General features: G+C 45.4%; 2 protein-coding genes and 1 long non-coding RNA gene across 7 annotated transcripts in view; 1 reads left to right on the plus strand and 2 right to left on the minus strand.

The window, feature by feature from the left end:
• LOC109523698 (DENN domain-containing protein 2A-like) overlaps positions 1-4,877 on the minus strand; it is a 7,000-nt gene extending 2,123 nt beyond the window's left edge. For 2 of the 3 annotated variants that reach the window (XM_019883040.1, XM_019883058.1), the window contains exons 1-10: positions 2,875-3,820; positions 2,459-2,535; positions 2,275-2,366; positions 1,891-2,076; positions 1,737-1,830; positions 1,482-1,532; positions 1,217-1,419; positions 1,040-1,149; positions 473-542; positions 38-115 (exon numbers count right to left, since the gene is read on the minus strand). In XM_019883040.1, coding sequence (XP_019738599.1) covers positions 38-115; positions 473-542; positions 1,040-1,149; positions 1,217-1,419; positions 1,482-1,532; positions 1,737-1,830; positions 1,891-2,076; positions 2,275-2,366; positions 2,459-2,535; positions 2,875-3,572 — 1,659 coding nt within the window. In that variant the 5' untranslated portion in view covers positions 3,573-3,820. Of the gene's footprint in view, positions 1-37; positions 116-472; positions 543-1,039; positions 1,150-1,216; positions 1,420-1,481; positions 1,533-1,736; positions 1,831-1,890; positions 2,077-2,274; positions 2,367-2,458; positions 2,536-2,874; positions 3,821-4,613 lie in introns of those variants that run through there. The other variant, XM_019883048.1, reaches the window with a different exon arrangement.
• slc37a3 (solute carrier family 37 member 3) overlaps positions 1-11,203 on the plus strand; it is an 11,483-nt gene extending 280 nt beyond the window's left edge. Inside the window, exons 2-16 of one of the 3 annotated variants that reach the window (XM_019883069.1) lie at positions 2,202-2,422; positions 3,413-3,563; positions 6,311-6,545; positions 6,934-7,048; positions 7,126-7,218; positions 7,306-7,389; positions 7,634-7,779; positions 7,987-8,083; positions 8,409-8,493; positions 8,558-8,769; positions 8,843-8,984; positions 9,100-9,201; positions 9,409-9,608; positions 9,687-9,752; positions 9,915-11,203. In XM_019883069.1, the coding sequence (XP_019738628.1) occupies positions 6,469-6,545; positions 6,934-7,048; positions 7,126-7,218; positions 7,306-7,389; positions 7,634-7,779; positions 7,987-8,083; positions 8,409-8,493; positions 8,558-8,769; positions 8,843-8,984; positions 9,100-9,201; positions 9,409-9,608; positions 9,687-9,752; positions 9,915-10,007 (1,512 nt within the window). In that variant the 5' untranslated portion in view covers positions 2,202-2,422; positions 3,413-3,563; positions 6,311-6,468 and the 3' untranslated portion in view covers positions 10,008-11,203. Of the gene's footprint in view, positions 1-2,201; positions 2,423-3,412; positions 3,564-5,504; positions 5,604-6,310; positions 6,546-6,933; positions 7,049-7,125; positions 7,219-7,305; positions 7,390-7,633; positions 7,780-7,986; positions 8,084-8,408; positions 8,494-8,557; positions 8,770-8,842; positions 8,985-9,099; positions 9,202-9,408; positions 9,609-9,686; positions 9,753-9,914 lie in introns of those variants that run through there. The other 2 variants (XM_019883087.1, XM_019883079.1) reach the window with 2 other exon arrangements.
• An 874-nt stretch (positions 11,204-12,077) lies between these two features.
• Positions 12,078-13,353, minus strand: LOC109523765 (uncharacterized). Its single transcript, XR_002169838.1, has 2 exons — positions 13,248-13,353; positions 12,078-12,973 (listed from the first exon to the last, which is right to left on the minus strand). It is a non-coding gene; the product is annotated as an uncharacterized LOC109523765 (long non-coding RNA).
• Between the last annotated feature and the right edge of the window lie 8 nt (positions 13,354-13,361).

A 13,361-nucleotide genomic window follows, 5' to 3' on the forward strand; every position in this document is an offset into this window, starting at 1 on the left:
GGGGGGGGGCGGTTGACTCCAATGTTGAGAACGTTACCTTGGAGAAGAGTTTGAAACAACCAAGCCGGCTGACGATGCAGTAGACTTCTGGTAGACGTTTTCCTCGACCATTAGGCTGAAAGGAAGACATTTACTGTATAAGGGAGATGATTTTTTTTTTTTTTTTGGAGGGGGGTGGGGACTTCTTGCAAGAATTCCAATACTTAATTTTTTTTTTTTTTACATTCCACATCATTATACAGCTGCTATATGAATGCCTCCCAGGCAGGGAAGATGAAGCCGTTTTTTTTTTTTCATGCTGCATACACGTGCACACTCCATGCACACTTTCCCAGACATACGCTTCCTGTTTTCCCACAGGCATGCCAACATTTTTGGCACAGTTATTTATTCAGCCGTGATCGTCGGTATTCGGCCGCTTCCTGTTCACTGGCAGCTCGTATTTTATTGTTTTCAAACACTTATTATTTACCAGTAAACGGCGGCAGTATCCGAACCTCCTGCTCCCATCCTCTCCGGTCAATGCGAACGAGAACATCTCACTAGGGAGGGATGAGTCATGTTAAATACAACAAGAACGCCACGATTGCCGTGTTATGACTGCACAAGTTTAAAAATAGACAGCTGCTCATGATTATATCATCCAAGGGTTGGTAAAATATGGCCCAGGGGCCACACATCGTCCATGCTGTTTTTTATTCTGGCCCACCGAGCGCTCACATAATCACCACAAATTAAGAGATTTTGGTTTATGTTGGCTAGCTTAATGATTGATTTTTAATGTGCAAAGTAAAAAGGATTAGACATACAGAGCAATAGCACGCATGCATGTGTGAATAGATAATAATTGAATATGTTTCGACAGAAAAAAATTAGACCCGAACTTGACTACATACAAATCTAAACTGAATTAAAAATGTTAATTGCCCACCCCTGATATTAACTTTTTAGAGAGATTTTTACAGTACATCCATACGGCATTTATGTTCGCGTTGATGATTTTTTTTTTTTTTTGAAGACAAATAAGACACGGCTTTACCTCGGGTAGCTGTCTGCCGGCTCCCAGTCTTTCGCATCCGGGAAACAAAATTTGGGAATCATCTTAAGCTGATCCTCAGTCTCCCGCAAGAATTTGAGGTTTCGTTCCAGCTGCAACACAAAAGCAACAACATGACATTATAGGGTGCAACCAAATATGGAACAAATAATTTCTGACCTTTGGCGGGAACTGCTGTGTGACTTCAGGGACATAATGGCCACCGGTTTTGGCCTTCTGGAGAGACACAACCAGGAAGTACTCAAAGAGCCGCCGGTGGTGATTGTTGTCCGAGTTTCTGGTTTTGGTACTGTTGCACTGGAGCCCAGTGTGGCTCGGTGGGCTCAATATGGACTGCACCGAGACCAGCCTTTGCTGGTGGGCTGCATTAGAACAAAAAGGCCATGAAGGAAAACTTGCAAAGCTCTTCAGCGATGTTCCTTACCTTTGGCTCGTTCTTCAAGGTCAATCTCGGAATCACTGTTTTCGTCGGTTACTGCGAACACAACCGTAAAAGTAAAATATTCTGTCTACCGACCCTATCGTTTTCTTTCTGTTCGGCACCTTCCCCTGCTGTCGACTGAAACTGATGTCAAAATGCCTTTGGGCTCGCATTGCCAATTTAATGGGAGCCACAAGGGCACTTTGACGTCAATTTCAATCCGAGTTAAATAGAGATGAACAGTCCAAAAGTCATCACCTCTCCCTGAGCTGGTCTCGGCATAATGATAAATCCTGCGTAGATGTTTTTTCCCGATCCGAGCCTCAAAGATGCTGTTGATCCTCAGGACCACCTTGCAAAACAGAATTTTATAATTCCAGTAGAATCAAGCCAATTATTATACTCGACATACCGTTGGTATCTTGCGATGGGTGCGGCTGCAGGGGGCCGAGAATGAGCACGGGCTACCAGTCGGGGTTGACGGGGGACTGAGCTGGGATGGGGAAGCAACACCGCCGCTCAGCCGGTGACCCCGACGCAGGTCCAGCAGCTTGAAACTCCGACCGGAATTCTGCCTAAAAAAGCCGGGCCTTGAAGCCTGGGGAGAAGGACTCTCAGAATGTGGATTGAAGTCCATGCAGCCGTGTATTTGGTACCTTGGCCTTGAGTGGGAACTTGCCTGACATGCCACTTAACACCGCCATTAACACATTGCAATTACAGAAACCATCACTACACGACAAGACGGCCCACCCGCTGATTGAGAGGCAATACGCTCATGAGATTGTGTCGGAACCTTGCTTGTGTCAGCACCAGGAGAGGAGGGCAAAGAAGACTGCTGGGAGCATTGACTCTCCAACTCGATGTCCTCATACGGGTTCTCTTTGTCTGGAAGAACACCAGACAACTCACGTCATTGAAGAATTTGGAAAGCAAGGTTGCAGGTAATCTGGTCCACACGTCGCAACATGCTTAGTTACCCAGTATGTCTTCGTAGTGATGCTCCAGAGTCAGTGAGCGCTTCGAAGCTGGAATGTCTTCATGCTCGAGTGTTTTCCTGTCAGACAGCACGCTGGAATAAATCATACTTTATGAATAAATAACTAAATATTTTATTCAGAAAACTTCAGGGGGCCAATGATACAACCTTGCGGAACACCACAGATTTTTGTTAGAAAAAATAAAATAAAAGCAAAAATTATTTTTTCATAAATAACGATAGCAAAGTATGAGTATAGCGCAGACCATAAAAGAAATGCAAAGGTATGAGCTGGCTCAATATAGTCTAAGTGTACATACTGTACTGTCGTATTTGTGTGTTGGATGTGTGCCATTTGTCACGTTTTTTTGAAGTTTGACATTGACTTGAATTGCAAATTTTACAGTGGTTTTTCACCTGTCGTGGTGGTTTTGTCGTCCCTTGTCAGCAGCAGGCAAAGGCCTCGTGCCTGTTTTGGGTAGCGGGGGAAGGTTGCGCTGCCCTTTAGGAGCAGGATGCTGGAAGGTGCGCTTGGGTTTGGGCAGCGGGTTCACAGGGGGAGACGCGTTGTCTTTCCTCTTCCCCTCCACTTGTTTTTGCTTGCTCGGCGGACTGAAGTAGTTCCCGAGCTCCGGCGGAGTCTTCCCGTGATTCGCCCCCATGGCGTCCAGCTTTTTAAAAAGTGTGAATACTGCCTTCTTATCTTCGTTGCTTTGTTGTAATGTTTTTGTCACGGTCGATGTCTTTAACTGGTCCTTCGGCGGAGGCGAACGAGGCCTTAAATCAAACGTTTCCACGTTTTCTTTCTGTTCCTCGTAGGCTCGATTGCATTCCTCCCCGGTTTGCTCTTTCTCAACCGGTGGCATCGATTCCTCACCCATGTTGTCTTTATCGTGATGCATTTTCATACCTTGCACTTTCTTGACACTTTCCATCTCACTCTGCTCACCTGCAGCTTTCAAGCCTACAGAGGATGACTGTGATGGTTCTTTTCCTTCCCAAAGCGAGATCTTGTCCTTGATGTTGCCACCGCTGCCGGATACGGGGAGCTTGTTGCCCACTAGGAGTCTTTTCTCATCGCTTCGATGGTCCGAATTGGGCCTCCGGTGAGCCATTGTGAGGCAACGCTACTCAAAGCTTCTTGGACGACAGCACTTCTCTCACTGCAGTGACAACCCTGCTTTGGCCTAAACAGATTGGGAAACAAGAAGTATTTTGATTGACGGATTTTCAAAATATGGCAGGAATGCCACTTGTGGTACGTGGGCGCCCTCTACTTGTGTGTGAACGAATCACTTAATTAAATAGAAAGAGTGGTTCAACAAACAACGTGGTTCAACTGTTTTTCTGATTAAATATTGGGGTATTTTTAATATGAATTTTTAAGTATTAGGGGGAAAAAACTATTTTACACCTACTTGTACATATATATATTTCATATTCGCATATACATATCCAAATGTTTGCACACCCCAGCCTAAATAGAACAAACAATTCTAAGCGTGCACTATAAATAGATCTGACGTTTTGCATATTCTGCCGCTAAAAGGCTGAACAGACTTTTAAGAGGGCCCTGAACTCCCCATTGAGACGCTTGAGATCGTCCCTTTCCGGCAACGGTGGGAAAATGGAGCCGGCTGGAAAGGCCTGTGAACCTCGAGCGTCTTCCTCTCATCGGCCTTTGCAAAATAAACACATAGTTGGACCGTGGCCCGTTTCAGCAAACTATTATGTTTTAATAAATAAACTGGAGGAAATTCGAAGCCCTAATTGGCAAAACGTTTTGTTCTTGAATGGATACGGTGGCGACCGCAAGGCAAATGTGGTTTTTATTTCCCAAGCACTGGATTCACTTATTGAGGTGTTTATTTTTCGTAATAAGGAAACTGTCCACTTCTGCTTTTCTGGCCTTTCTGACACTATTAATTGCCACTATGATGACTGTGCACCTTTAGTAGAACTTGAGTATGCATTTTTTTGCTTTTCCTACCATGGGAGCTGTTTATTTTTCTGTTTTCAAGTGCATATTTATGGGCCATCCCGATTGCAGGCTTCAATATTATGAGGAAAAGTTTTCAATTAAACCCAAGATGAGTACTTAACGCTCTATTTGGTCAAATTAAATCAAAAATAAGGATGACAGGGGTTCAACTTACCTCCAGGTGCAATAACCTCTCCTCGTGCAAAAAAAGAGGACTCGACGCCCTGGATGTTCCATTAAAATTTTCCATCATTGTGACTTGTCGACATTTGCTTTCCAAGAGGAGTCTTCTTCCTAGGTCCATTCATTTGGTCCACCACATCCATCTACTGTCATTCACAAGCTCTGCACAGAGCCTGAACTCGCTCTCTCTTTCTCTAGGGAGGTTGCACACGTCACGTGCAGGCTACATGAATTAAAGCTGTATTAAATGCGCTTTTTTCCCCCCCATTCATGTATTTAATTTCAAATATCGTTGATAGGCCTGCATTTGTAAACAACTATAACGCCACAGATTCTGAGGAGGAAACGATTCCTCATCCGTGGCCTTGCGTAAAAGAATTGTTTGATGTTGGCTCCGGAAATAATTTGACGGTTGGTCCTGCACCATCCTAAAAAGAAACATCCTCCCGGCTAATCTGAAAAACACATACAGGTGAGCTATTTGTTTTGTTTTGGGGTTTTTTTTGTTTTAGTTTGTTCAGCAGTTAATTTAGCATCTTTTTTGCGTGTTTGTTTTCCTCCTTCCCAATATGAGCATGAAAATAGCAAATAGAAGGGAGAGAACTATTTGGCACGCGGAGATGAAGTTATCGATATGGCTACTGTAAAACGGACAGTCAAAAAATACTCATTTTGGTACAGTACCAAAGTACATTTCAATTTTCTACTTAGGTGAATGTGTTGAATTCGTAATCTACTAAAGTCTTTCCTTTTTTTCACAAGAATCTGTACAGCGTGAATACCGTGGCAACCTCTACATTTTAATGCAGAAATAATTGTGCCTTTATGATGTAATTCGACCCCTGGCCTGCTGGCGGCGATAGCCCCCCAGCCACGCGCAACCCCCGCAGTGACGTCACAATGACGTGGCCGCACGGTAAACAGATGTTTATGGCCAAAGCGCGCTACCTGCTAGCTTATACGCTGTACCGCGAGCAGGAAGGTAAGAACCGTCGTTGTTTTCTTTTGCCATCGGTCCAGAAAAATTGTTCCTTCTTCGTTTCCTTCGTTGTGGGTTGTTTCTGTTTTCCGAGGAAAGGGATGATGGTGAAAATAAGGGCTCTGTCTCGACATTTAAAATCCTCACTTGGTCATCCAACGAGGCACATCATAAGTATTCGACGTGTATGCACTTTCTAATTCCCCCGACCAAAAAAAAAAAAAAACGAACATATTCCTGTTAGGCGGCCAAGTGGTACCCTTTTAAATTCACCAAGTGGGCTTGTCATTGTGTGTGTGTGTAAATAAACAAATAAACGATTTCTTTAAAAGAGCGTCAATGAAACATTGCGAATTTTGTACGGTTGATTGTGAGTGGTGGTGCGTTCAAGGTACAGTAAGCCACACGCAATCGCATTTTATGGCTGTCATTTCCTGCACACGGCAAGATAGAGCAGAAGTCTTTTTTTTATACAAATGAAACAGAGTCACACAATAATACAATTAACTTTCATGAAATATTCTGCTACATCGAGTGAGCCACATGGACAGCAAGCACTTTTATTGCTTTCACTTCCTGGTGCAAGTGAGAGAGTATAAAATGACATTTTCTTACAAGAAATGAAACTTGGACGCACACAAATAAAACTGTTTGGAAATTGAAAGCTGGTGTTCCAAAGCAGCGTTTAACATTTCCTTTGCTCCTTCCAGTCACCGTGCCATCTACCCCTGTGATGTGCCTGTACCGCCCGGCCTTTTAGCTCAACTCCCTTCCCGTCCTTCCTCGCCCCCCACTCCCAGCACCCTGAAGATCCCCACCTCCCAGGACCAACCTCCAAATTCTCCTCCTCTCACCGGTCACCCCTGTGATGCCTCCCTCATGCTGTGGCTACCTGTCACAGTACACCCATCATCACCTGGTTGCGTTCCTGCTCACATTTTTTAGGTAATTTGTGAATTTTTGGTGTCTTATTTTTACTGGTAGGCGGATGACAGGTGGGTGTTTTATGTTTGGTATGTATGTCCATGGACCTCTGGAATGCTGTTTCAAAACAAAGTGTGAATCCACATAAGGTATTCGTGCGGGTCAAAAGGCTTTGAGGCACATGTTGTCAGGATAGTGTGAACTATGTATATTGATTTCCAATGGGCGTAGCAGGAAAAAAAGTGGTTGTTTACTTTTGGGGGGGTTTCTCATACAAACGCAAACGGGTTTATTATAGTCCTTCTGTGCCTTCCTTTGATTTAGGCGTGCTGGTTGTGTTCATGCTGTGAAGCCTTCCAGTCATGGTTATATAAATGAATTGAAATCCCTTTTCTCTCCCCCGTCCCAGCTATGTGTTCCTGCATGCCTCCAGGAAGACGTTCAGCAATGTAAAAGTGAGCATCTCCGCCCAGTGGACGCCTTCTCCTCGCAATGGCAGCGCTCCCGCTCTCCTGCCCAGCGAGGTGCGGATTCTTCTTTCTTTTCTTCAAAATACGAACGGGGGCTCTCATTTTATAACCCGCGCCTTCGTTTGTCGCAGACATGGGAGAAAAACCGTCTGTTTGCCGATGAGCAGCAGGCAACGCTCTTCCTGGGCGCTCTGGACTCCATCTTCCTCTTCTCCTATGCTGTGGTGAGGCAGATTAAAACCCAGTGATGCTTCTAAGAACAAATCACACGTCATTAAAAAAAAAAAATCAATAATAACCCTTCCATGCAGGGTTTGTATCTGAGCGGCGTCATAGGCGACCGGGTGAACCTGCGCTACGTGCTGTGCTTCGGCCTGTGCGGCTCCGCGGCTGTGGTGAGTGGGCTCGGACGGTATAATACTCTTCCCATATCGTTGATGCTTTTCTTAGTCCCGAGGGGTAAACGTTCCTTGGTGTCGTTTTACTGTCCGGTATTTTTGTCTCATCCCTGTTTGTACATTGAGTACATTGAGCCCTGGTCATCGCGGACCGCCCGCAATATTTGAACCTCGGCAACGGATGCAGCGGACGGATGCAAGGCTTTCTTTTGTTCACCGTGGAATGTCTGTGTATCCGCAGAACTTTGTGTTTGGCACGTTGACCGAGTGGCTCCACATCTACAACGTCTACCTCTATTGTAGCCTGTGGGTGTTGAACGGCCTGCTGCAGTCTACCGTCTGGCCCTGCGTGGTGGCTGTCATGGCCAACTGGTTCGGCAAGACTGGGTGTGTGTGCGTGCGGGCGCGCGATTGCTCTGATAACACACGTCTTGAGGGATCCACTGGCACAATGGCGACCATTCGTCATCTCCTACGTAGATGCCATTGAGGCGTAGCAACAGGACTTGTAAAGATCATTTGCGGCAGTCATTGTATTTGTCTTGAGGGGGCGGTGCTCAAAATGAAACGCTCGTTCTTTGTGATGGTGTGCAGGCGCGGTTTCCTGTTTGGCCTGTGGAGCGCATGCGCGTCGGTGGGTAACATCTTTGGGGCCTTCTTGGCATCCAGCGTGCTCAAGTACGGCTACGAGGTAAGGAAAGCGGGTTGGCTTTTTCGTGACACACTCTGCGTTTAACATTTTTAAAATGTATTTGAATCCATCATTTGTAGGCAGTTCCTGCTTAACTGTGACACGGATAAAACTGACAATGCACTGTTGGGTCAGTTTGATTTTTTTAAATAAATACTCTATAATTGAGGGGGGGTTACATTTATCATAATCATAAAAGAGTATTTACAGAATTATCTGTTAGGTGTTGCTCTTGCTCTTTTCTACAAATAACGTTGACCAGCTTTTCAACTTTGAAAATCCAAACTTGATGAATCAGGATGTTGCGCGTGTCCTCTTTTGCAAGTATGCCTTCCTGGTCACGTCCGTGGTGCAGTTTGCCGGCGGAATTGTGCTCTTCTTCGGCCTGCTCACCTCCCCGCATGAAGTCGGTGAGGAGCACGCGGTGGCGGATCCTCTTTTGCAACACCTCGTTTCCGTCGCTCATCGAAAAAGATTTGTGCGTGTCAGGTCTTAGCAGTGATTGTCCGACGGGACTCAGCCCAGTTGACACGGAGACCCACAGGCCTCTGATGAGCGACGAGGAAGCGGAGGAGGATGCTTACGAGCCTCACTACCGCTCGGTGCGGCGTCAGGACGAACCTGGGCAAGAGTCCCCAAAAGCCGTGGGTTTCTTCCAAGCCTTCTGGCTGCCCGGAGTTCTGCCGGTGAGCTTCCAGCGCTTCCTGGCTAATGATTTCCCGACTGAGCTTTAACCCATTTGTTTGTTCTTTGCTTTAGTACTCACTGGCGTACGCGTGTCTGAAGCTGGTGAACTACTCCTTCTTCTTCTGGCTTCCTTTCTACCTGAGCAACAACTACGGCTGGAAGGAAGTCGAGGCTGACCGGCTAGCCATGTGGTATGACGTTGGGGGGATTATCGGTGAGTGCTGCACCAGCGGGGATCATGGAGTTTGAGTTTGCACATCACAAAATCTTGTCGTCGCCCCCCACCCACTTTTTTTTTTTTTTTTTTTTTTATGTATATATTATGTCAGGCGGAACCGTTCAAGGTTTGGTAACGGATATCATGGGAAAGCGGTCCCCAGTGCTGGCCTTAAGTCTTACTCTTGCCATGGCTTCTCTGGTGGGGTACAGCCGTGAGTAGTCACTTTTTTTCCCTTGCACACAACTCACTTTTTGGCTCTTAATACAACCCCCCCCCCAAAAAAAAAGGTATGTACGTTGAGCATGCCTTCTCATGCCACGTGACCTTTTTTAAGTCGCCATCCATAACACTGAACTCACAAATGTTGGAACCATCGTCAAGCGAGTACCTCCCGAATCTTTACCATCACGCATTTCAGACTCGCCGGACGACAAGACGGCCAACGCCGTCCTGCTGGCCATCACGGGCTTCCTCATCGGAGGTCCGTCCAACATGATCAGCTCGGCCATCTCCGCCGACCTGGGGAGGCAGGATGCCATCAGGGGGAGCCGGGAGGCTCTCGCCACAGTCACCGGCATCGTGGATGGCACAGGGAGTATCGGAGCCGCCGGAGGACAAGTATGTCTTTGCGTTTCATCACTTTGTGGGTCCTGGAATGAAGCGGAATTGGATTCATTCGTGAATCTTATTTTCCAGTACCTGGTGTCTCTCATTGAGAGCAAATTGGGTTGGATAGCCGTCTTCTACTTCTTCGTCGTCATGGTAAGACAATTGAGGAGATAGTTGACGCGCTTTTGGCCAACCTTTGATTGAGCAAAGGCATTTTACATTACTTACAAGCGCCACGCCTTTACAGTTTTTTTATTTCCGTGGTTAAGGTTCAAGGTGCGCTCTGCCAGAAATGACCCGTTCTTAATGTTGCAGACAGGGGGCAGCATTCTTTTCATCTCTCCCCTGATCGCAACGGAGGTGCGGGCCATGTGGAGAGAGCGGCAGATGCGGCATCACCAGCTCTGAGGCGATCGGCTCTTTGGAGCTCCTCCAACGTACTTGAAAGAAAATGGCTCAAGTCGGTGAGTTTGCCTTTCTTCCTCCAACCCCCTCGGTGGAGATTGAAGAACGACCAGAGGGATCGCATCCTCTCTAAAAGACTCAGCGTGCGCATTTTCTTCAGCATTGACAATTGGACTGTCGGGAACTGCAAAAGCAGTTTCATCATGTACAAATCATTGAAATGGTTGTATGTACTTAAAAAAAAAGCACTGTGGTGTTACTTGGAGGCATCTTCGATTCACGCTTGCCCAATGCCGAAATAGATTCTGTCCATAATGCACTCAAAGGCTAGAGATTTAGTGGGCAACTTTTGCCTTTTCCGTTTCTTTTAATCAGGTACAAAGTGTCCTTTCACTGAAGGGTTTCGGTCCTCGCTTTGTTTTCGCCCGCATTCCAATTTCCTCGTACGACTGCAACACTAACGCCATCGGAGACTTAAATGAGATGTTAACCAGCACTTGTCCCGGGAACTGAAGCTCATTGGGTGCACAATGCTTGCGGTCGACACGCGTCATGCCACTGACGACTCGGAAACTTTGTTCTGGGAGGTGAGGCGGGGGTGGTGGCAATGAGCATCCACAAATACCTCGGTCGAAGTCAAACAGGCGCGAGAATGTGTAACTTCTGCAAAGTGCGCCTATTTTCCTGTCTATTTTATCTCTATTTATATGTTCATTTCAGCACCTTCGAATCTGTAAAAGAGCGTTTTTCTTTTAAATAAATGGGCGTTGCAAGTTGAATGCGTGGCTTCATGAAGGCACCAAACAAGCTCTTAGCGTGTCAAGACATTTGTGAACTGCGTCCGTTCGAGTGAGATTTCGCTGCTCTTCGTTGCCATTAAAACAACAAATATTTTGTCTAATTCTAAAAAAAAAGGGGGCGGGGAATAAAACGACCACGCAACTAAATAATGACCTAACGAGGCCAATGTGCAGTATCGCTTTCCAGCCGCTAGGCGGTGCCATACACCGCAGAAGAAATCCCACACCGGCTCCAATTTCATAAATCCATAAAAGTATTTTTATTCATTCGAGCACAGGGAATAAAATCCCGGCGATATTCAGAATCTCTTCAACAATTCCAGACAAATGTATGACTCTGTCCGACATGATGACAAATGGTATACAATGATTATCATACATTTATGCAAGAATGCAAAACAAAAAATTAAAATAAAAATAAAGACACTGGCAAAGCTGCATCAAATAAATTGGAACAGCAAAGATTGCATGAAGGCTCGCTTGAGTCTTTGCCAACGGCAACAAGGAAATTGCGCCCGGCGGGAAATGTGAGAAACTGAAAAAGCCCAACAGTCAAAAGATTTGTCCTTTTTAACTTTTTTTTTTTTTATGTGTTGTATTTATTGTTTTAAAGATTACAATACAAAAATAGCTCTCTGTAGTGCAAAGATTTCAGAAATGACACAATTAGTCATAGCTACAAAAAAGGGATTTTCATCATTCTCAACAAACACAATATAAACTCCGAATAAGTTAGTTTTTTTTTTTTTTGTCTTTACCGGAAGCTTGTAAATGTTTCTCACACACACACAAACACACACACACACATATAAAGGTAGACGCTACTGCAATAATAGTTTTCTGAAATATGCCTTTTTAAAACCAAGAGAATGATTCTTGCAGTGAGTGAGGCGGTTGAATCAGCAAAGAGAAATTGAGGGATTCAAAATGGGGGAGTGGGGGCTGATAATTAATCATGATACTGTCATTAAAAAAAAAAAAGCCTTGATTCAAAAGGGCTCCAAAGCATTTTCTCAGACAATCTCGCGTCTCCCTCCCCCACTCGGCTGTCAAAGCAACTCAAAGGCCAAGTGAGTGACAACAAAAGCAGTGCCCCCCCCCCCAGGTCTCCTCCGAGCCCCTCGCTGACTCTTTTACCCGACGTGAAACTGAGCGCTGCGACTTTGACCACAAAATCAACAACAAAAGACAGCCCCCACCCCCACTTCAATTTCTCTTGACTGACTCAACAGAGGCAAACAACCTGAGCTGCATTTTTTTTTTACACTTTTTTTGTGTATTTGAGGTAGTGAGGGGTTCATCCAACTTATAGCTTTTAAAACCATAAATTTGAATCGTGTAGTTTGCGGGTAAAATCTTCAACAGAGAACATACCATTTACATTTTCCATGCTACATGATTCAAAAGCGTCAAGCTGGAAATAACCCAAAACTAAGTAAGGTTTGTCTTGGACTGCCGCCAAAATGCAAAAGATGTTGTTATATACCCCTTAAGGTGAAGAATACAAAGTTAGAAGCGAGTACAGAGTGTGATTTTTTTTTTGCGTCGTGTTGTTGAATAGAAATTTCCTCGTGGCAACGGTGGAGTCATAATCACACAATTTTGGGGGCGATGGCACGCGGATCCACAAACATCTTCTTTTACGTCGTTTTACACATTGTGGGTCTTTTTTTTTTTCAATACGATCTAGCATCGTGTAAAAATAAATAAATAGTCATGATTATTACGATTGGAATTATTCGTCAAACCACATGACCTCATCGTTGAACCTCCACCATTGATCTCAAACAAACCTGGAGCAAATTAATAGCGCGCTATTTCGATTTTTTTTTTTTTTATACCCCGGGTGAGGTTTTGACCTCGTGGTGGGGGTGTGAAACGACGACGCCGTGTGGCACGGGGGGCCAGGAAGAGGAACTCATCTTATCAAAACTTCTTACGAGAGGCAAGGCGAGCTCGCCGCTTGAAAAATCCTCTCCCCGGTCCGTTTGTTGTCCGTAAGAGTGCACGTAATATATCATTTCACAGTATAGCGAAAAAGCCGAAGAAAACAGTATATCGAATATATGTATTCAATGCTACATATGTACACGTGGTCGACGCGGCGCTCCTACTGCCGGGATGAGCCCTTATAATGTAGAAGCCGCCTCCTCTTCACCTTGAAGAAATCTGGAGCGGGAGGACAAACGCAGAGGTTAGTTCATCTGATATTTGCATTTTTTTTATAAAAAGGATTTTTGGATCGGTGGATTTACCCGTGATGGAAGCTTGTCTGCGTTTTTCTGGCCGTTGTAGCCGGTAGTACTCCCTGGCAGTCACTTCCAGGTACTCATCCCCGGATCCGGAAGAGCCGCTGGCCTGGAGCGGGAGGACAAACGCAGAGGTTAGTTCATCTGATATTTGCATTTTTTTATAACGAGGATTTTTGGATCGGTGGATTTACCCGTGATGGACGCTTGTCTGCGTTTTTCTGGCCGTTGTAGCCGGTAGTACTCCCTGGCAGTCACTTCCAGGTACTCATCCCCGGATCCGGAAGAGCTGCTGGAAGTCGGGGGCC

This window comes from Hippocampus comes, unplaced genomic scaffold (genome assembly GCF_001891065.2).
Source record: "Hippocampus comes isolate QL1 unplaced genomic scaffold, H_comes_QL1_v1.1 scaffold528, whole genome shotgun sequence".
NCBI lineage: Eukaryota > Metazoa > Chordata > Actinopteri > Syngnathiformes > Syngnathidae > Hippocampus > Hippocampus comes.